This window comes from Scaptodrosophila lebanonensis, unplaced genomic scaffold (genome assembly GCF_003285725.1).
Source record: "Scaptodrosophila lebanonensis strain 11010-0011.00,11010-0021.00 unplaced genomic scaffold, SlebRS2 tig00000001-arrow-pilon, whole genome shotgun sequence".
NCBI classification, from domain to species: Eukaryota; Metazoa; Arthropoda; class Insecta; order Diptera; family Drosophilidae; genus Scaptodrosophila; species Scaptodrosophila lebanonensis.
The window spans coordinates 9,514,451-9,535,420 of NW_022060529.1; the positions used below are offsets into that span (position 1 = coordinate 9,514,451).

General features: G+C 38.4%; 7 protein-coding genes across 7 annotated transcripts; all 7 read left to right on the top strand.

The window, feature by feature from the left end:
- The first annotated feature begins 172 nt into the window (after window positions 1-172).
- On the top strand, window positions 173-3,581 carry LOC115634438 (lipopolysaccharide-induced tumor necrosis factor-alpha factor homolog). The gene is made up of 3 exons (XM_030532145.1): window positions 173-230; window positions 2,325-2,465; window positions 3,359-3,581. Exons 2-3 carry the CDS (start codon window positions 2,335-2,337, stop codon window positions 3,459-3,461), a joined length of 234 nt encoding a protein of 77 aa, XP_030388005.1. The 5' UTR covers window positions 173-230; window positions 2,325-2,334; the 3' UTR covers window positions 3,462-3,581.
- Window positions 3,582-3,770: 189 nt separating this feature from the next.
- LOC115634765 (lipopolysaccharide-induced tumor necrosis factor-alpha factor homolog) lies at window positions 3,771-4,773 on the top strand. Its single transcript, XM_030532660.1, has 3 exons — window positions 3,771-4,053; window positions 4,465-4,594; window positions 4,671-4,773. The coding sequence occupies exons 1-3, from the start codon at window positions 3,771-3,773 to the stop codon at window positions 4,771-4,773; spliced, it is 516 nt and encodes a 171-aa protein (XP_030388520.1).
- A 598-nt stretch (window positions 4,774-5,371) lies between these two features.
- On the top strand, window positions 5,372-5,965 carry LOC115634766 (lipopolysaccharide-induced tumor necrosis factor-alpha factor homolog). The gene is made up of 3 exons (XM_030532661.1): window positions 5,372-5,552; window positions 5,616-5,751; window positions 5,804-5,965. The coding sequence occupies exons 1-3, from the start codon at window positions 5,372-5,374 to the stop codon at window positions 5,898-5,900; spliced, it is 414 nt and encodes a 137-aa protein (XP_030388521.1). The 3' UTR covers window positions 5,901-5,965.
- A 1,324-nt stretch (window positions 5,966-7,289) lies between these two features.
- Window positions 7,290-7,972, top strand: LOC115634339 (lipopolysaccharide-induced tumor necrosis factor-alpha factor homolog). Its single transcript, XM_030531995.1, has 3 exons — window positions 7,290-7,501; window positions 7,565-7,700; window positions 7,762-7,972. Exons 1-3 carry the CDS (start codon window positions 7,306-7,308, stop codon window positions 7,856-7,858), a joined length of 429 nt encoding a protein of 142 aa, XP_030387855.1. The 5' UTR covers window positions 7,290-7,305; the 3' UTR covers window positions 7,859-7,972.
- Window positions 7,973-9,499: 1,527 nt separating this feature from the next.
- LOC115634174 (lipopolysaccharide-induced tumor necrosis factor-alpha factor homolog) lies at window positions 9,500-10,266 on the top strand. Its single transcript, XM_030531760.1, has 2 exons — window positions 9,500-9,853; window positions 9,915-10,266. The coding sequence occupies exons 1-2, from the start codon at window positions 9,540-9,542 to the stop codon at window positions 10,018-10,020; spliced, it is 420 nt and encodes a 139-aa protein (XP_030387620.1). The 5' UTR covers window positions 9,500-9,539; the 3' UTR covers window positions 10,021-10,266.
- Window positions 10,267-10,963: 697 nt separating this feature from the next.
- LOC115633717 (lipopolysaccharide-induced tumor necrosis factor-alpha factor homolog) lies at window positions 10,964-12,526 on the top strand. The gene is made up of 3 exons (XM_030531182.1): window positions 10,964-11,558; window positions 11,650-11,779; window positions 11,848-12,526. The coding sequence occupies exons 1-3, from the start codon at window positions 11,291-11,293 to the stop codon at window positions 11,963-11,965; spliced, it is 516 nt and encodes a 171-aa protein (XP_030387042.1). The 5' UTR covers window positions 10,964-11,290; the 3' UTR covers window positions 11,966-12,526.
- Window positions 12,527-13,083: 557 nt separating this feature from the next.
- LOC115633657 (YY1-associated factor 2) lies at window positions 13,084-14,472 on the top strand. The gene is made up of 2 exons (XM_030531102.1): window positions 13,084-13,477; window positions 13,665-14,472. The coding sequence occupies exons 1-2, from the start codon at window positions 13,339-13,341 to the stop codon at window positions 13,976-13,978; spliced, it is 453 nt and encodes a 150-aa protein (XP_030386962.1). The 5' UTR covers window positions 13,084-13,338; the 3' UTR covers window positions 13,979-14,472.
- Window positions 14,473-20,970: the final 6,498 nt, after the last annotated feature.

Sequence of the window (20,970 nt, forward strand, 5' to 3'; positions counted from 1 at the left end):
ATGTTGAATAACATTTTTTCAATGGAAAAGCTTTCTCATTCACACCAACGTGCGGTAAATCGCTATCTTTGTGCTTTGCCAGCCAGTATGTGTGTTTTTTGTATTTTAGCATTGTCTCTAACGGTTCAGTTGGGCAGCTAAGATGTTGCCAATTTCAAATGTGCTTCGTACCTTCATCACGAAAGTGTTTCGGTTCCATTTAATAATCGCGGTGCAAACTGATTGAAAAAGTAAGTAATCAAGTAGAGCGACTTACATATGTATTTTAGAAGTGCGCATAGTTGAAGTAAAGTTTTCGAGTTTTTCATAAATACAATTAACTTCAAGGATATTCTGTATTTAGGGGCAGCTGCAAATTCTAACGAATCTGGTAGAATAAAATGGTTTTATTGAAATTAAGATTCAGATAGAGTCAACAAGTGGATGCATTTTTTTTTTTTCAACACAATAAAGTTACCATGCAAATTTTGTGTAAATGTTTTTGTACCCATTACCCCATTCGTTTTCTTCCAATAATTTCCCATTTTGTGTGCCAACATTTGATTTGTCGTCAAAGGGGGGACTCAGAGCTACAGCTCCGAGCTCTCAACAAATAGTAACGTATTATTTTTGGGTGCTCCAGGTGTTTAAATATAGAACAAGCGATTTCAGATGTCCGGTTAGTTATTTGGTGTGTAAACAGAAAATTGACGCCACTCTGCCTCATTTATCATCAATGTTGATGATGAAGACGTTAGCCGTGAATAGGTAGAGCCTTGAATGGGTGCGTTGGAATGACGGCATCGAGCACGCGGCGACAGTAACACTTTCACACAGGAGGCGGCACATTCAACCACTCAGTTACATTTGAAGCTTGGTGGAAGCATTTACCAAAGCCTCCTGCCGCTGGCAAGCATAATTGGATGACATCAGAGGCATATTTAAAACATTGTTAAGCGCCAGACGATTGTCTGCTTTTTTCTTCCAAAATTATGGCAGCTGACAAAGCCCGGTATACTTATAGTGAACATGTTCATAATAGTGACTAGTATTAATTAATTTATTTATAAATATTTAAAAAATATGTCCTGTGATTTTTTACAACAATTTTACAATAGAAAAAAATTACTAATCGCCATTAGGCTCCTATTTAGAGCGGTTTTTTATATATTAACGCAAATAGAAATACAAGCATTACCTGCCTATTATAATAAATGCTCCATCTCTTCGCAAGAAATTATTCATTTTTCTTTAATTAACCAGCAATATCGTCCAAAAAGTTTTGATATCATTTCTCTATCCATAAAATTGCTTATATCCTGTACCCGAAGCAAAGAAGAAGGAGGTGTGGTAGGTCCGACAAAATATATACTATATGTTCCCATAACATATATAGATCAAATATATTTGGAGATAGTATGTGTTATTTGCTTAACTAAATATTTATTCATTTCATCGGCTTAATATTTCTCCTAATAGCTAATATTTTTTAATTATTTATGTAACAATGGGGATGTTTTAGTTTGTGTTTTAATCAAAAAATATGTGCAATTTTGACCCACAAAAGTCTGCGTATAAAGGGTTCTTAATAAAAAAAGCTACCTTCCTTCAGAATATTGTTGATCAGTATGAGAAGACGCTTCGATATATCCACGTCCGTCTCTCTGTCGCTATATATGTATGAGTCCAAACACATTAAGAAGTATTAGAACTAAAAGCTGCTAACTGGTATTCAAAGTCTCCTGAGCAAGAAAAATCAATTATGAGATTTTCTGTGCGCAAGAGTACATTAATATATATTCTTGCTTATTTTCATTTATCATGAAATATTCTGTACTTAATGCGATTCAAAAAAACAAGCTCAAAAGCCATTCGCAGCAGTATAGGTGATAGGAAAAGTATTAAAGTGCCTTCAGTGAATGTTTATACTGAAAAGCGGAAATGTTTTATATACAAACTACTACTACATGCATACATACATATATGTACATAGATCTCACATCTATCGCGTTGGTAGACTTGTTTTTGAAGCTTGCATGCCAACAATTTATTGTGTATTTTTTTAAAACGTCTGTCGTCTGGTCATGCAATTTTTTAGTACTTACATATGTGTGTGCATGTATGCATGCTTGCATGTATGCTCTCGTCCATATAAAGGACACTAATTAAATATTTGGAATTAGTGCCAGTGAGTGCAAGTTTTGTATAATTGATTGATCATAATGTACAGATAGGGGCAGCTAATCAGAGCTGTGCTGCACGCAAGCCAATGCAGTCAAGGTTGAATGGCATTCATGGAAATAAAAGTATAAAAAACCAATGATGAAATTGTTTTTTATTTAAAGCATTAACGATATGTCCACCCCCGTCGGCGCCGAACCATCCAGTGTGATTTGTCCTAGTTGCCATCAACAAGTCACAACCCGAACAGAGCCAAGGACAACCACAAAAACGCATTTAATTGCCCTAATATTGTGCCTCTTTGGGTAAGTATAATCGAATACATACATATATGTACATACTTGTATATGGAAGCAACTGTTGTATTTTCTTTTACGGTCCATAAATTTAAATTAAGGGGGATTAACTTTTCCCTGTTTGCAGCACATCCTAGAGACTCATCATTCCATTTAAGAGCATTACAAAACTTACATTTGCGATCCATGGAAACTAGTTTTGGAATCGTACATTAAACCAGAAATTGCTTTAACTGTCAATGGGCGCTAACGTCTCTCTTCAAGTACTTTGGGATTATTTCGTTCATAGCTCTTCTATCAGATAGTCGAGCTCGTCTCTTAATAGGCTCTGTCTCACTTCCTGTTTGAGATTCCCTCTGTGACCCAAAACTTGTGTTGAGTACAGTTTCAGAACGATTGTTAGCCAAAATATTTCAGACGCAAGCTTTTGTTGCGTTTTTTTCTTTTATCAGGAAATCGAGCTCGTTTTTTGATGGGGTTTCGAGCTCTGATTGTCTGCGATCCCCCCTGCGAAGCAGAGTCTTCAGTGGGTAAGGTTTCAGAACGAATGTATAAATCAGAGCCTTCTGGATATAATTCGCTTGAGCGCAAGGAGCTAGGATGACCACACTTGGTATCGAGGTTCCCATAAGCCATCGGAAGATCGAGCTTGTTTTTTGCTTGATATATGATTCTAACATAAATGTATTATGTTGAAACTTATGTATGTATGTATTGAATATTTTGCATTTAATGAATTGAATTTTGTAAATTAAACGAATAAAAAATCAATTTGATAATGTGGCATTTGACTAACAGATAACACTCGGTTCCAATTATTTCCAGTTTTATATTTTTAGCTAGCAACATTTGATTTTATTTTAGAATTACTTCTGACCAGTATTCTGAACTTCTCATTTCAGCTGCTGCCCCTGCGCCCTCTGCCTTTACTGCACCGACTGTGCTCGGAACACCGAGCACTACTGCCCCTCCTGCCAAGCCTTCATAGGAACCTTCGAGCGCTGAGCCCCGAAAATGGACAAAAAATAGAAAAATATGTTGCCATTATTTCAATTATTTTCTCTTTAATTAATAGGGTTTTCAGCATTTGCGTTAAAATATGTAATGCGATCGATATTTGCTTATATGCCCGTATATATCTAATTGAAAATATATTTATAAATTTTAACACATAATTACAATTTACAATGTTTAAACATATATTGTTTTGCTGAACTTATGTGCGCTTTGGATTTCTTTAATAATAAATAATGAAAACAATATATATGAACATGTAGCAATTTATTGGAATAGCATTGCCGTTTTTCCAGAGCCATGACTAATGAGCTTTCATCAGTCAAGCTGGCCAGCAGCTACGTGGCCTTTTTGGCCGCTCCTATAAAAGCCTTTGGTGGCAATGCCGCGTCAGTTCTTCAGTACGAAATGGAGCCACAGCCCAACGCGCCGCCTTTATACCCAGATATGCAGGCCAGTTTCATGCCTAGTGGCAAGTCTGCTGACAAATATTTGACTATTGTGCCAACTGCTCCTGGTAAGGATCTGGGACCTGTGCTTGCACAGCCACAACCTCAGCCGGTCATTGTGCTACAGTCGAATGGTAAGTAATGTCACGAGCCTTTCCACATTATGAACACCGGGATCTTTTGATCTATAACAGCTGAGAGACTTGTCTTATCCATATGAACACCAAGTTGATTTTAAGCCATATTTAGATACATATATTATTATTTGTAAATAGGAACAATATACAAAAATAATTCCTCATAGTAGAGGAACTTGGTGTTATTGTATTGACTTGTACGAGCGAGACCGACGGGTACACCTTACAACCGCAAAGTTGTTAACGATCGACAGTCATACTTGTATATACATTATACTTTTTTTTATTACACTTACTTACTATTTCTTTCAGACACGTCTTAGAAATATACACAAAGTAAATCATTTTTCAAAATGTTTAGTTTTTAATAATAATGTTAATGTAATCAACTTTTTTTTGAACCGGCAGCCCAGCCGCAATTGGGGCATGTGTCGCAGCGTCTGGTCTGTCCACATTGCAACACCACGGTGATGACACGCCTGGAGCATCGGGTGACGAAGCGCACGCACGCCTTCTCTTTTGCGCTCTGCATAACCGGGTAAAAATGCATCTGCATCAATCAATCAATTAACAATCTTTAGCGATTGTACATTTCCTTGTCTGCTGCATTTCAGTTTGATTTGCTTGGTGCCGTTGCCATACTGCATGGATACTTGCAAGAGTCTAGATCATTATTGCTCCTATTGCAATCAGTTTATTGGCAAATCTGTTTCCTAGAACTCGATTATGACGCATTCCAATTATTTATCATTTACTATAGCTTTCTTACGTACACACCTTTGTGTGATTATTTTCAATTGTGTACTGTCACACACATACAAACATACTTGTAGATACATACACAGCAGGTACTAAAAGGTCGCACCCTACCTTTATGTACCCTACAAAGATGCGACCCTGTAGTACGGAATGGATCTGTTGGCACTTGGAGGCAGCGAACTGAATTACCAAAGCAAAGTATTAGTACCTCATTTATTTGTAGCCAAAAAAAGTAAATAGAACACAATTAAATGCAAAGTGAATTAAATACAAGTATAAAGGAGAACAGAGCACAAAAATTGGAAAATCCCTCACTAGAAACTATAGTACATCAGAGTATATATTTGGGGCCATGGAAAAAAACCGTTTTTATAGCTTCGACCCCAACGAACATAATTTTATTCGCTCGTTTTTTTGCACTCACACACCCTTCAACAATTAAATACGAGCAATGGCTGAAGAGAGCAGCAGAGCCGTGCAAGTGCCGCAGTAGTGTTTCAAACAGCACAGACCTCACATCTTGCACGCAGCTCAAAATAAAATGAATAAAGGGGAAATGGAATCAAAACCCGTATATACGGCGCTTAACAACCAATCCGACTCCCCACCGGAGTACGATAGTAACATGCCGGGCGTCCCAATGCCAGCATCGGCTCCAACTCTAGCTCCAGCTGCCGTACCAGCTCAGCTGGCATTTGCTTCGGTGGCGCCACAGCCACCTGTCTACGTTGTGCAGCGTAAGCTAGTAAATATTGCAAGTATGTTTATTTGCTAACAGTTTCTTGGTATCTTAAAAACAGCCCAAGTGATGAACCATTTTGGCAGCAAGCCTTCCATGGTCGTGTGCCCATCCTGCAATGCCCGTAACTTCAGCAAAGTGTCTTACAAGTCCAGCACCAAGACGCATCTCATCGCACTTGTTCTGGGCATAACCACGTAAGTGATCATCCGCCAACCCTACCCGACTAAGAACGACTCTATCCCACAGCTGTTGTTGTTGCATTCCCTACTGCTTCGACTCCTGCAAGAGCGCTGAGCACGTCTGCTCCAGCTGTGGCTCGTACGTTGGAACTTACAACAATTGATCAAATTTCCAATACCATAACCATTCCAATGCACGTTTTCTATGTTACATTATTGACAACTAAAAGTGATTGTTTTATTTACATATGTTTATAAAACAAAGTCGGGTTTGTTCGAATACTCCTAAGTCGAGAGCGGCTGGACCGATTTTCATGGTTTTTGATTTGTTGCATTTGTCTCCGTTCCGAATAGCAGAATAACTATTAAAAACATTGGCTCCAAAGCAGCATTTTTTCCCAACGAAGCCGTGATGAAATTAGGCTACGGAACATAGCGAAACAATTAAATGACGAAGGAGGTCCCTACTTCGTTCTTCTCAAACACTAGAGCAAAGGGAGGCAACCCGTGAAATGGCTAAATTAGAAAGGAGAAATCTTAGAGCTAATCGCACAGCTCAACAACGGGATAGTCTTCGAAGTGCAACAAGAAACACTTCAGATGTTGATTTGAATTGTGCAGCCTTTCTATACGATCCCACAATTGACTACAGCTCGCATCCTTTCGTTTGCATTTGTCTTCATGGCGATACACCAGCATCTTTATATTTCGAAATCATGCCAAAAAGAGTGAAAAAAAACTATAGTGCTGTGGTAACAAAACCACAATCTCAGTCGGTCATTGTGCTACAAACTAATGGTAGGTAAAGTCACGTGCCTCTTCACATTATAGGTACGCATATGAGCAGACAGTCTGCCTGTTCGACTGTATGAACATCGGTATCTTTTCAACTACATACTACTTGTATATATTTTCTTATCTGCTGCGTTTCACTTTGGTTTGCTTGGTGCCGTTACCGTACTGTATGGAGTTGCAAGAGTCTAGATCATTATTGCTCCAGTTGCAATCAGTTTACTGTCTAATCTGTTTCCTAGAACTCGACTATGACGCATTCCTACTCAAACAAACAAACTATATCTCAAAGATCGCACATTTCCGCTTATGTACAAAAAACACTTTACTTTAAACAGAAAGGTAAAAATTAAACAATAAATGTGAATAACGCAATAAATGCGTTGTAAATATTTGAAGATAAAGAAAATAAAGGAAATAATATTACAAAAAGCCTTCACTGGAAACTATACAGCAGAGTATTTGGGGCCATGGGAATGAAAACGAGCTTTGTGCAGAGTATGTAGCTTCGGCGCCAATAAACACGTTTTTTTTTGCATATCAGTGATCCGTCGACGCTTTTTACCAAGGGACATGTAAAAGTTGACGTAGAAATGCAATGGCACTGATTATAGGAAGTCTTACCCATACACACACACACACACTTCGACAATCGTACTATCACTTTTAAAAGTTTAAATACGAGCAATGGCCGTAAAGATTAGCAGCGCCGATCAAGTGCCGCAGTAGTGTTTCAAACAGCACAGACCTCACATCTTGCACGCAGCTCAGAATAAAATGAATAAAGGGGAAATGGAATCAAAACCCGTATATCCGGCGCTTAACAACCAATCCGACTCCCCACCGGAGTACGATAGTACCATGCCGGGCGTCCCAATGCCAGCATCGGCTCCAACTCTAGCTCCAGCTGCCGCACCAGCTCAGCTGGCATTTGCTTCGGTGGCGCCACAGCCACCTGTCTACGTTGTGCAGCGTAAGCTAGTAAATATTGCAAGTATGTTTATTTGCTAACAGTTTCTTGGTATCTTAAAAACAGCCCAAGTGATGAACCATTTTGGCAGCAAGCCTTCCATGGTCGTGTGCCCGTCCTGCAATGCCCGTAACTTCAGCAAAGTGACTTACAAGTCCAGCACCAAGACGCATCTCATCGCACTTGTTCTGTGCCTAACCTCGTAAGTGAGCATCCATCAAATCATCCATCCATACTCGACTACAAATTACTCTTTCCCAAAGCTGTTGTTGTTGCATTCCCTACTGCTTCGACTCCTGCAAGAGCGCTGAACACGTCTGCTCCAGCTGTGGCTCTTACCTTGGCACTTACAACAATTAATTTCCACTTTCTGTGTTACAAATACAAGTGTATTATTATTGAGAACTTAAATAACAATCAGTGATATAAATTCCATTCCCTTAAATATATAGTACTATATTATTTGTTTGATGATATTTTCTTGTATGTTTTTTGTTTTAAATTCTTTAATTATTTACTATATTTTTTATTGCTAATAAGTGTAAAGTTGGCATTTAAAAAAACAAACATGTTTTTTTTTCATCTTCGTAGTATATTTTAATGAATATAGTATATATATTAAAATATTAATCAGCAGAGCATTAAGGGTCCTTCACACTTCAATGCGAATCTCTTAATAAGAACATATCTTACAAAATTTCCTTTTTTTAAACAAGCGTTCGGCCAACGGATTAATTTTTTCTTTTATGTCCGAACTTTTTTGTTGCTCCAATGCTGGCGACATTGCTGCGGCAACATTGCTGCAAAGCTCTGTATTAAACATATTTTACGCAACATTTATTATCACTTGTTTTACGTAGCGATTATAATATTTCATTAATTTACAATTTTTACTTCACAATTATAAATCAATCCTAAATTAAAAGTCATCCGCAAATGTTTTTTATACTGGAGCTAAAAAAGTACAAATATTTATTGAATTCAACGAGCAATTTTATTAAACTTAAATGAATTTATTAAACAAAAATGAATTTCAATCTAACGAATTATGATCTTAAATTAAACATATCCAAACTTTGTATTACATACTAATTTTGCTAAATAATAAAGGGCTATGTAGTCTATTCGCACCCAGAGTTGTACTCGATCGTATCAATGTAATCTTTATTGTAAAACACAACAATTTTGATGGCATTGAAAAGAATGAATCACCGTGAATCATTTCTTCAATGTATTCCTATCTTAGATCATAAAGTGCCTATTGGATGTCTGGAAACGGGAGTCGTAAAACGATTCTTGGCTCATTCAAGCTTTTGATATATGATTTTGTCAATATTTAAGTTGAAGAAATGCGTTAAAAAATTTTAAACAGAGCTAAAATATTATTTTATAATAGAACATTTTATAATAGAATATAGCCATATATGGTAAGGGATTATCCCTGAGATGTTCAGTACAAGGAGAAGTGTATAGAAAATGAGTTGTATGAGGATCATTCAACTCCAACATTTAATAAATCCAAGTTGAAATGTGGAAAGTAAGTTCAATTTGGAATCAAATAGTACCCCAATATCTTTGAAATTCTAAATTATTTATCTCTCTAACTTACATTTAGAACATTTTCTATGATAGAATAAATTTCCCATCATCAACATACATAAGCATATAAGTTACATAAGTTACATGGAAGTTGTTAGTAAATAAAGCAAATAATAAAGAGCCATAAAAGGGCAAATATTTTTAATTAACATACATAATTGTAGTGCGAACATTTTTTCGTTGGTGTTGGAAATGGCAATCAAGAGATACTCGGAAGAAGCGGGCCCATATACGAAGAGCTTTTCCAGAGAGTGGCGCAAAAGGCTTTAATTGATAAGAACTGATACGGGTGTTTGGTGTTGTGAGGGTGTGTGTGTGCGTGGGGTACACACATATTTCGATATTGCGGTTAGCGTTTGCATTGCGATTGCTACAAAGCTGGCCCGTTTGTTTGAATGACGAGTCAACCACACCTTGTCGTTATTGACAATTCATAGAAAAAATGGAACGCATTTATCCCACAGCTCCCACTGAGGAGCAGTCCAGGGATCAGGAGCAGGGACGACCATTGCGACAGGCTCCGCCTAGTTATGATCAGGCCACGGCAAAGGTCCCGATAGCAGCGCCCATAGCTACGCCAGCTCAGACAACAGGACCATCTCACACAGTCATCATTGTGCCGCCGTCGTCAGTAGCTTATGGACCCGGACCCGTCGATGTTCAGTGTCCTTTCTGCCACAACTTCATACGCACGCGGGTACGCTTCAGACCCAACTCACGCACCCATCTGATTGCTCTACTGCTCTGCTTGTTTCAGTAAGTGCCAGTGTTTATTTCCCATTATCCCTTGGTTACCTATTTTGGAACATTTCTTCAGACTCTACTGCTGCGTCTGCCTCCCCTACTGCATTGGCAGCTGCATGAACACGAACCACTACTGCGGCATGTGCGACCATTATCTGGGGACCTATGTGCGCAATTGAGGCTGCGCCCAGTCGGAGCTCTCAAATATATTCGCATTCGGAGCATGTGACTATATATTTCCCGATATCAGAGTAAACTTTGCTATCTACTCGTAATTGTGGCCATGACAGAGGGAAACAGTGTAGCGCGCGAGATAAATAAATCAAATCTGCACCCAGAGAAATACAAAAAAGGAACACTACAATTGAAGCATCAGAAACAAAAGCATACATTTATTAGAAACTAATAGATGTAGATGTAATAACACTTGGTCTTGTACATTTAAAATAAAATATATTACTTTAAAATATCATGAATCCACACAATTACTAACTTGTATAAACTACCTCTTTATATGTAGTTATAATTTTTCAACGATTTTAATTAAATTGAGAATTAATTGGAGAATTAAAGTGCATAGGTTTCCATTTTTAGAAAAATGTTCAAATAGTTGAATCTGTTAAAGTCGATTCTTATTTTCCTACGACGATAAATGCTTTTGCCTATATATATTAGAAAGTTATTACAGGTAGATACATACATATACGATCATCTTAAGAAAAATGTGATACTTTTGAGTCTTGTGCCACCCAAAAATCTGAAGTTTGATTAAATCTGGACACTATTATATGAATCGTAGTATCAAATCATAAGTTTTGGCTCTATTACGAAAAAGCAAGCGAACGATTGGCACTGCAAAGTTCAGTTTCAAGGTATTGCAGAGTCGGTCTGGCACGATATTAATGCTTAATTTATTAAACAAATTTGATTGAATTCGGAAAAGGGAAACTGCCTCTTTATGTTTATTTTATTTTACCAAAAATTGTGTTCTTATTTTAGTCAACCCTGCAGCAACTTAAGTAAAAATGAAGCCATTTCTTTAAAGTTTAACAAATGCAAATAATTGTATTTGCTACATCATTCTCTCAGTGTAGAAAGAGCAGCTTTTTGGTTGGAAAGATTTCGCGATTGTTTTTGGCTTTCAGTTGACAAGCTAACATGTTAACATGTGCGGAGTATTTTGAGCAAGCTTTTGAAAATTGAATTGAAATACTCGCCGGCGCTCACCATAAGCTGCTCATTTCGATGGAAAACTCGAATTCAGTCGCGTTTTGAAAGCGCAAGTGTGAGCAACAAAAACTGTTAAGGCCGCATCTGCAACTTAGACAATAAAATAAAACAAAATTAAAAAAGCAAATATACACTTACAGCTCTAAACTGACTCATTAAGGTGTCGGTTTGGTTGAACTTTGTACTTTGTTGAAGAAACGCTCAGATACTTGACGAACGATGGATCGAAAGCGTGCAATGCTCTATCCGCAGGTTGATTTCAACACACCAACGGCTCCGACACGCGACATCGAGCATGGCAGTCCGGAGGTGCCATTGGAGGCGCCGCCATCATATGATGTTGCAATATCGGAGCCAGCCATGCCGCGCAACCCGTCCCAGCCACCACCAGTCTTAGTCGTAACCGGACAACCATTGCCAACAAGAACAGCAACAACCACAGCACAACAACAACAACATCTGCAAGAACCAACATTTGTGCATTCGGGTAAGTTGTTATTTCAAAACAATCGCCCAGCTGTGTTGCATTTTAACAGATACATACTTGTAAAACAAAATTAAATATCTATCTGACGCAGCTCCCCTGCATTTGGGTCCGAATCCATGCAGCGTTATCTGTCCAGCTTGTGGCGCACAGAAGGTCTCTCGCATGACCCATACGCCCAACACGCGGACCCATCTGGGCGCCGGTCTACTCTGCCTCGTTGGGTAAGTTAGAAGGGAGAGGAAGAGGATATACTCTAGGATTGGTTTAACACATTATTAATTTAATAAAGGTGGTGCTGCTGTGCCTGCTGCGTTCCGTACTGCATGAATAGCTGCCGAACGGGCAACCATTACTGTTCCAAATGCAACACCTTCTTGGGCAGCTACAGTCCACGCGGAGTGAAGTGAACTGATTTGGAATCTGCATACAATTAGATAAGGCAATATTTGTACGGATGAGCATTCGCTAGATAATCAACCAAAGTCCACTGGCTTTCGGCCGCAATGCAGCGAAACAAGTCTGCGACAATATACTTGTACATAAGTAGTTCTCAGACTCTTCGCTTATTTGCTTGTTCATATATTACGATGATGATAATAATAAACAACAACAACAACAACAAGAGCAGCTTACTGTGCTGGCATTGGCCTTACGCAGATACGACGACTGTTTGGCAGGCTGCGTGGGCAACGAACACACTCCAAAATTGGCTAAATCGGCAAATATTAATCAATATTAGTTTTTATGCCAACTCTACCGCTTTCAACTTTAAAATAAAACTAAAGTTTTATTGTTTATAGACAGCAACCTTTTGAAGTAGCTATGTACATAAATACACATAAGAATCTAGAGCACTGCGTGTAGGCTGCTAGCGCATGTTTTTATGTATTTACCATATAATCCGTATCTATACAAACCAACATTCTTCCTTGTTTATTTTAATGAAATAAAACACCAAAAAAGTCGCATTATGTTAAAATCATTTAAAGCAAGGAGATTGATAGATTTTTTAAAATTAAGTCAAAACACTTTCTCGAATTATTAAGAAATATATAAAATATGTGTTTAATAGATGATTTAATTAACTAAACAAATCTTAAAATCTATCTTAAACACTCAAATTTTGTTAAGCGACCAAATTGGAATGTTGTTAGCGCCTCCAAGTGCCAAAAATGTGAAGCTTCTTTTGGTACCCGCCAGATGGACTCAGTATATGTACAATGATTTTTATTCCATTTAAAAATTAACTGACCTTTTCATATGGCGCTGCCACTTCCAATCAAACTGAATACACAGAGTTGCATCTAATGTACATATTTAGCTGTTTCGTTGTTGGTCTACCAATTAAATGTTATAGTTCGAAAAAGTTGTTTAAAATTTTCACTTTTCTTATATTGAAGCCGAAAACGTTATGGTTTTATGCAACTAAACATTTTTGCCGACTGTTTTCGGTCAAATGCATTTTCTGCAATTTGGTCACACTTCTGACTACTGCTAGTTGCCTTGCCACAAAAATTACAACTGCAGAAAGTTTATATAAAAAGTCTTCTAATTTGGAAATAATTCAAAGAAAGCCTTAAGCAAACGACCTGTGAATGCGCCCGAGTGCTGCAGCGACCGTTGACGAGCAGCTTTTTCCTCGCTCCGAGATAGCCAGCAGCAGCAGCGACAGCAGAATAGACGGCGACTGCAGAGACAGCAACAACAACAGTTGCAAAACAACCGAGGCGAAAATTGTGCCAGCTAGCTGCATTTTACAATTTAGCTCAGCATTATTATTATGGACAAAAAATCATCGCCCGTGCGACGACAAAAACGGCAATCAAAGGTGATTGAGGAAAACTTTTGGGACTGCAGTGTCTGCACCTACAGGAACTCGGCGGAGGCATTCAAGTGTCGCATGTGTGACGTGCGGAAAGGTGAGTGACCCCAATTTGGCTGCTGGTGATGAGCAGCAATCAGCGTCATCGTCAACAATGTAAAATATCGTGAAGAACAGACATAACGGCAGCAATTGACAATTCCTTAGTAGCAATTTGATATTTTTGCCGCAAATTCATCACCTATTGTGAGTTTCACTAATATAATTCGTTTTCATTGTCGTAGGCACTTCAACCCGCAAGCCCCGTCTAAACTCTGCGCTAGTCGCTCAACAGGCTGCCACATTGCCAGGCGCTTCCGGCAACATGCCAAATGGTAAATCTGCATCCAGCTCCCGCCACGGCACGGGTCACGATAGACAGCGACACAAAAGGTATCCAGCGCGCTTGAAGAATGTGGATCGGTCGACGGCACAAACCCGCGAGGTGACCGTCAATTCGGTTACAGTGTTCATCACAGAATACAAGGCGAAGCCCGTGAGCAGTAGGCGGGAATCGAGTGAACAGAGTTTTAGTGAAAGTAACGACAGCCGAAGTTAGAGTTGGGAGTTCGGATCCGTATAACTTAGCCAATGTGCTTGTGCAAGCGCCTTACCAGGGGTCTAAAGAATTCATACACAAATCGCTTCTGGATCGATCGCACACAAACAACATTCGCTAGAGTTTTTTCTGGTTGGTGTTATCCTTCGCATGTTTTTTGATATTCTACGCCCAGCTCTACAGTTCGGGCTACCACATTTCCTCTCAAACCCATGTGTACAACTAAAAATTGTAAATTCTAATTAATTCTAGCTTAAGTACAATTGTAAATCTATATCTGGTGTTTAAGTTTAGCAAGTATAAGGTGGCGATGATTCGCGATGAATTAGCGTTAACGTAAAGCAGATCCCGGCTGCGTCGGCAGCCCTCAGAAACGTACGCTTCCACGCACACCACCAACCTTCAATTGTTCACGTTTTGTAACTGTATCTGTAATTGTAATTATAACTGCATTTACTCCACAACGCCCCGTGGTCTGTGTAGTTCTGAACGTATTTCATGTGCCGTTACCTTGATTTAATTTATAGCATTGTAAATATTTTGAGCAACTGTCTCGTACATACATACATGCGTACGTACATACATGTATTGTAATATTTTACTCCTAATTTATTGAAAAATATATTTAATGGCAAAATGTGTATTCAAATGTTACACAAGCTACATATGTGAGAATATCAAATATGAATGTTTTCAGAAAGTAAATCCTACAAAATGTATGGACAGATAGGACCACTGAACTAACTTGTTCGTCTAATTGAATTGAAGATATTGTTAGAGATGCCGCCAACAAATTGACAAATGATTATAAAAATATTGTATTGCCATTAATCGCGAGAGTTTAACACGAACATTGTGTGTGGTAGAAAACCGCATCCCATAGTTTTTGTATCCGTTACTTATTGAATACAATGCATAATATAATTTTCAACCATAGAGCATATTAAAAAGTTTTTTTTAATTTCCCTAGATAATGCATGACACAACGAAGTAGGATTTAGATTTGAAATAGAAATAGTAAATTTTATTATGATTTCTCAAAGAAGACTGATAAAGGACTACCATAGATATAACCCAGATGCGTTTCAATAATTTGTTGCAACGTTCTATATACGTTAATTTTTATCCCAATCTGTTGGAGTTGGACGCACCCACAGAAGTTGGTAGACCTGCAAAAAGTCGCTTTTTAAAACCCATCAAATAGTAAATATAATGCATACAATCAGTTTTGTGTAGCAGAGCTTTTGAAATATTTAAGCCACAACATACAATTTTTGATAAGAGAAAAGCAAGCAAATAGATTGCAAAGTTTTTTACAATAGCATTTTATTTATAGCAATAATATTAATCAATTAAATATGACTAAACAATGTATATGCATATACTATATATGGTTTTTGGCTCTCGAACAATTTTCAAAATCGTTTCTGAACGCACTTTCACAAAGCACGTTCAATACTGCCGACTGAGTAACAAAGTCAATAGCTTCCAACAACAAATAACTTCAATCAAACACATACATGCATCTTGTATACCCATTCGGCCCGATGATTGTTATAAATATTAAATAGTTTGTAAATATGCAAACAAAGAGAAAAAAAATAAAAATTGAAATACTAGGATAAGATCTGATCAAACAAATCATAAAACATTTAAAAAGAGATGTATGTAAGTGCACAGAAATGAACTTCTAAATTGTAAATCATAAAGTTTTAAAGCATTATATTCATGCATAACAACAAATACAATACAATACATTAAATAAATGTTCAAAACGCTCTCCAACTCAATTTAAATTTACAACTCGCCTCCAACTATTTATATATGTATACATTACTAAGAGAATTTAAAGGCCTTTAAAGTTGGGAGCGCCACCCCCAAATGCCAAAGCGTGGCAAAGTCAGATTCGCCGTCACTGCCCCCCCCCCTAACATCATCGTCATCGTCACCGTCACCCGATGCCAACCCAAACCCCAACCAAACCCAACCCAACCGCCCACGACAAATTCGTAGAGCTACCAGAATATGAGCGCATCTCTCCGAGTCTCGGTGTCTGTAAGTCTGTGTGTGAGCATCATCTGTATCTGTATCTCGATGTGTTGCCACATCGCGGCAACCAGCATGGGGAGCCCGACATTTCGGAACGACGGCTACGCCTTTGGCAGCTGCTCCGGCTTTTCGCACGCCGCATAGCACGCTTCGCAAATAAATTACAAATTGTTTCGTTCAGGCGCTACTCTACTACTTACACACTTTGGCTCCATTTACCCTTCAGCTGACGCGACTTTCGTTGAACTACTAGTTCCTAGTACTTAGTTACAGGGACACAGTATCCATTATAGGTCCGCAAAGCTGATTCTACATGCAAAATGTATTTCAAAATTAATCAATGGATTAAGTGAACATATTCACCTGATAGTACTGAAATTACATATAACGAAATTACGTATTTAATATTAATGTGAAATCCATCTTTACCGATAAATAAAATGCCTTTGTAGTGAAGGATAAGACAGCAATTTATTTCTGCAATATGTATGTACTGTTGACTAGACCTCTACAGAAACTATCTTGCACTATCTGTATCACATTTGTGCACATTATTACAAAAACAACAACTGGTTCGTCACAGTGTCGCGCTTCTAAAGTTTCCTCACGGCATTTTCTTCCTTTAGGCTCTATAAAACAGACTTTGTATGTCTTCAAAAAGCTAATTTCGCTGAATTCATTTTAATTTAATATGAACAAGAAAAACTCCTCTTTAAATTTATGAATTTTAAACCAATGTTTTTATTTTGAATCCACAATTTACAATCTCTCGATTAGCATATTCCTTATTTCGATATATATAGATGTAAAGGAAGAAATATAATTAAAAAAGATTTACTGATCTTAGAATATAAATTCCAATTGAGGGTAAAGAACAAAATACTGTTTTATAAGATAAGAAACTAAATCTGATTTACATTTAGTATTTAGCTAGGAGCGCAACATCCAATTCTTATAAAGGGACTTAACGATTCGTGCTAATGTTCTTTTCTATTTTATTTTATTTTATTTTTTTTTTCATTTAACACAAAACAACTATTATTTACTTTGCGAATTTAAGAAATAAATTAAATCTAAATTAAACAAAAATACTTCTTAGTAACGGACAATTTTACTAAAGTAAAGTACGTTTATAGATTCGTTATAGATTCCTTTTACGGCTTAGTGCTTTTCTGTGATTTCTTTTGGGGTTTTATATTTTTAATTTTTTGTTTATTTTTTTTGGTTGCGATTCGGCCAGGAGTAGATTTGGCGAAAAGCCTGGGGCTTAGCATTTCATAATTTAAGAGGGCAAGTATACAATTTCGATCTTCAATCATGCATCTGTGATGATGGGGTAATGTCGTCTTTAAAACCCTACTTTAGAACAAACTCTAACAAACTATTTGGGTTTCCCAGCTTGTTGAGCACTATGCCACGATTTAATATCTAGAAAATATATTTTGTGTATTTCATTACAATAACGGAACTAGATCCAGCAATCTAGTGAAAATGTTACTCGTAGCCACACTGCCACACTTAGAACTGCAGGGGATGCATGGGCGACTGTGCGGCACACCATAGACTCCATTCCATGCCGCAATTCGTTTCAGTCTTCAGACAATCTTACGTAGAAAGTTCGCATGCCTCAGTTGGTTCGGTTGCTCTAAAATGTTCAAAATTTACAAACCCTCTGCCAGCACCACCACCCACGTTGCCACCACCCCCGGCGGGCATCCTGGAGCTACTACTGTGTTATCAGCGTGCTCTGCGCTTATATTCATGTGCGTCGTTCGTTTCATTCGTTCCTTCAGTTGCGGCGTCCTTCGTGCCGCCATCGTTGCTTTCGTTATCCGTTTGTTTGTCCGTGCTTCCGTTCGTCTGTTCGCCTGTCCGCACATCCGTTCTTTCATTCGGTGGCAGCAACGGCAGCGGCAGCGGCAGCGACAGCAGTTGAAAATGTTGCTCCCGGGTCCCAGCCTTCCTACCTTCCTTTCCTGCATCAGTTGTTGCTGTCACCGCCTTTGTTGGCTTTGTGTGTTTTGCTCCGAAGCCGATAGTTTAAGCCAACTGTGTGTGTGTGTGTGTGCGTTGGGGCGCTTAGAAACTGTTTAAATTCTTTGCAAAGCAGATCCTGACCAAAGCACTGACGATATTCGCTGCTCCCATACTTCACTTCACTTCACTTCCACAGGATCGTCAGCTGGTCGCACTGTGTCTCCATGCTCTTTGGGAGACTCAGTATTTTGTTACTTTTTTTCGTCCATCGTTTTTTGGCTCCAAGCCAAAGTTCTTGGCTGCTGGCCTGCCTCTGTACGTCTCTTTGTGCCTTTTGGGGTGCTTCGCAAGGGCGCGCCGAAGTAATCCTAGCAAGTAACTCGACTACTTTATGGCCAGCACAGCGCCAAAGCGCGCTCGTGTGTGTCTGTGTGGGTTGGTGCCGAGTAGAATGGGATGCTGTGGGGTGGGGGCTTGTGGGAGTGTGGCGTAGTTTTAGACACACTTTTGGGCAACTTAAAGCAGCCGGCGAGCTTAAAACTGTAGCGCAATTCAAGCATTGTCCATTTTAATTACATTAAAAGTTCTGGTCATAAAATAAATTGATGCTGAACTTTTGTCACTTTGATCTGAAATTAGGTTTCAAACGATAATACGATTCCATATCCATACAATATCATGCCAAAATGCCGATACACTGGCAACTGCAAAATATTGCCGATAGAATTGCGAACAACCCCAGGACAGGACCTCTTCCCATCCCATCTCATTCCATCCTCTGCTGTTGCTATTCCTGCTCACTGAGCTGCATGTAATCAACTTTAGTATTTTTGAAGCTTTAAATTGAAATTCCTGTATTAGACTAGAAGTGCGCAAGTGGCCTACCAGCTGATTCGATGGGGTTGCACGGCAACTGCTCGGAAAAGGGGTGAGCTGGAGAGAGGGAGAAATCTCTCCAACCCTTTGGATCAACTTCGTGCCGATGCCTGTTTCTTATCTCTTCGGCTTTACTTTGCAGCAAACCCTCCCTCCGCCATCAATAAATTATCGTTAATTACAGAAACATTAAAGCCCACTACTAGGATCCTCTAGATGACAAGTTTGTCGAGCTTCAGGAGAATGTCATCAATATAAATAATATTAAACCATTTTACTATTCTTAACATATCTTAATTTATTAAAAGTATTTCGTATTTTGTCAAAAACATGTATGGCTATGATTTTTGAGGGCAATATCTTTCCGTTTGATTCGACATCGAAGCAGTAAAGAGGAAAAATATAAAAATAAACAAGCTCTGCGTTCTCTTTTTGCTGCGATTATTGATTTTCCCTATGGTTCTATAAACAACAAACTGGATTTATTCCGCACGTATTTGAAATTTGCGCAGAAATTTCTGCAGGTAACAAAAAGTATAAAGTATATAAAAAGTAGAACTTTAAAAAATTAAATCTTAAAGATCTGCAATGGATTAATTACTGAAACAATTTTTGATTCTTTGAGAAAACTTGGAAAAACAGCAAATTAAAGTTTAACATTTACAGTTAAATACGCTTAGGAAAAAATATAGCAGATATCGTTCGACATAATACTTGTATATTTTTGCATAGTTATGGACCATGAACTCAATATTCCACTGCTTTTGTTCTGTCTAATCTTTATTTGAAAATAAAATGTTTACTTTTTTGAATTCGGCCGTCCATTGTCACCCACGAGTGATGCAATTCCATCAGATTTGACTACAACATTCTCAATATGCCATTTGTTTCTTATATCTTTAGATACACGAGTTATTTTTAGATCATATCGGTTTTATGACAGCTATATGATAAAGTGATCTAAAATGGTCGGTCCCCATATTTTAACTGTGTGCGTCAACACGAAGGCTCGGTGCATAGTTTGGGAGATGGTGCTCGTCCACCTGCCTTGGCCTTACGGGTTATAGAATACAAGTATTATAGGTCTGCTTTCAGCAATCTCAATTACATATAGGTACAAAGAAGGTGCTCTACGTTCTTCTGAAATGAAGAGAAGATAAAGAGAACTTTCTTAAGTTGGGTTATGTTTAAATATTATGAGATTTAAGTGAATCCTACTAAATAGGTTCAAGTTTTAAACTTAAAAACAAGCATTACTAGTTCTTTATTTGATATTCGAAATGTGTATGTATATACTCGTGAATATGTATATATGTACATCAGATATATATGTGTATGTACGAGTGTATGTTGCTTGCTTATGCAGCGGCGGCACATTAGCAAAGGGGGTTCGTTGCTACCCCAAGACCCCCATGGCAGAGAGGTAGTAGCCGCAATGCCAACATTAACCCCGCATTGCCTGCCGGGCCATTGTATTTGTTTTTCATGTTAAAATCAAATTCCCGAGCGAGCAATTTTTCATTCGGATCCAAAATGAGAGGCAAGTGGAAAGTATGTGTAAAGGTGTGTGTGTGTGTGTGTGTGTGTGTGTGCGTGTGTGCGTTTGCCAGCGACCAGGATATTAAAGTATATACTCTGACTAGTAACGCTTTCGGAATGCTAAAGAAATTAAATTGCAGCAATCGCTCTTTAATGGAACAGGTATGAATGTTGTGAACGCATATGCTTTAACTTAAAGGGTTTTTGTCCAAATTCATTTTCGTCGCTTGCCACGTCCCGCTCCCTCTAGCTGCCTGTGGCTGTTGTTCTTGCTGTTGTTGTTCTTGGTGCACATGCTTCGAATTTGCTTCAAAGGTACGCAATGTTAATGGTAGCTTCAGAAACCTGTCGGTATGTGTGTCTGGGCGGGTGCTTGTATAGTTGTGTGCTTGTGTGTGTGTGTGTTTATGCGCTTGAGTGTGTGTGAGGGTGTGTATGGCAGCAGCACGTAAACAGCAAGAAGCATTTCGTAGACCGTAGACCAGCCCGTCCGCCGCCCTTGTCGCCCACACATGGACGCTCTAAACAAAACAAAATGCGTTGGCAAAGCT

Excerpts from the sequence above, each read along its gene's own strand:
- LOC115634438 (XM_030532145.1), top strand. The coding sequence starts at position 2,335 with ATGTCCACCCCCGTCGGCGCCGAACCATCCAGTGTGATTTGTCCTAGT. Across the intron at positions 2,466-3,358 it reads CTAATATTGTGCCTCTTTGG|CTGCTGCCCCTGCGCCCTCT; the intron begins GTAAGTATAATC and ends TTCTCATTTCAG.
- LOC115634765 (XM_030532660.1), top strand. The coding sequence starts at position 3,771 with ATGACTAATGAGCTTTCATCAGTCAAGCTGGCCAGCAGCTACGTGGCC. Across the intron at positions 4,054-4,464 it reads CATTGTGCTACAGTCGAATG|CCCAGCCGCAATTGGGGCAT; the intron begins GTAAGTAATGTC and ends TTGAACCGGCAG. Across the intron at positions 4,595-4,670 it reads TTTGCGCTCTGCATAACCGG|TTTGATTTGCTTGGTGCCGT; the intron begins GTAAAAATGCAT and ends GCTGCATTTCAG.
- LOC115634766 (XM_030532661.1), top strand. The coding sequence starts at position 5,372 with ATGGAATCAAAACCCGTATATACGGCGCTTAACAACCAATCCGACTCC. Across the intron at positions 5,553-5,615 it reads ACCTGTCTACGTTGTGCAGC|CCCAAGTGATGAACCATTTT; the intron begins GTAAGCTAGTAA and ends TCTTAAAAACAG. Across the intron at positions 5,752-5,803 it reads CTTGTTCTGGGCATAACCAC|CTGTTGTTGTTGCATTCCCT; the intron begins GTAAGTGATCAT and ends TCTATCCCACAG.
- LOC115634339 (XM_030531995.1), top strand. The coding sequence starts at position 7,306 with ATGAATAAAGGGGAAATGGAATCAAAACCCGTATATCCGGCGCTTAAC. Across the intron at positions 7,502-7,564 it reads ACCTGTCTACGTTGTGCAGC|CCCAAGTGATGAACCATTTT; the intron begins GTAAGCTAGTAA and ends TCTTAAAAACAG. Across the intron at positions 7,701-7,761 it reads CTTGTTCTGTGCCTAACCTC|CTGTTGTTGTTGCATTCCCT; the intron begins GTAAGTGAGCAT and ends TCTTTCCCAAAG.
- LOC115634174 (XM_030531760.1), top strand. The coding sequence starts at position 9,540 with ATGGAACGCATTTATCCCACAGCTCCCACTGAGGAGCAGTCCAGGGAT. Across the intron at positions 9,854-9,914 it reads CTACTGCTCTGCTTGTTTCA|ACTCTACTGCTGCGTCTGCC; the intron begins GTAAGTGCCAGT and ends ACATTTCTTCAG.
- LOC115633717 (XM_030531182.1), top strand. The coding sequence starts at position 11,291 with ATGGATCGAAAGCGTGCAATGCTCTATCCGCAGGTTGATTTCAACACA. Across the intron at positions 11,559-11,649 it reads ACCAACATTTGTGCATTCGG|CTCCCCTGCATTTGGGTCCG; the intron begins GTAAGTTGTTAT and ends TATCTGACGCAG. Across the intron at positions 11,780-11,847 it reads GGTCTACTCTGCCTCGTTGG|GTGGTGCTGCTGTGCCTGCT; the intron begins GTAAGTTAGAAG and ends AATTTAATAAAG.
- LOC115633657 (XM_030531102.1), top strand. The coding sequence starts at position 13,339 with ATGGACAAAAAATCATCGCCCGTGCGACGACAAAAACGGCAATCAAAG. Across the intron at positions 13,478-13,664 it reads CATGTGTGACGTGCGGAAAG|GCACTTCAACCCGCAAGCCC; the intron begins GTGAGTGACCCC and ends TCATTGTCGTAG.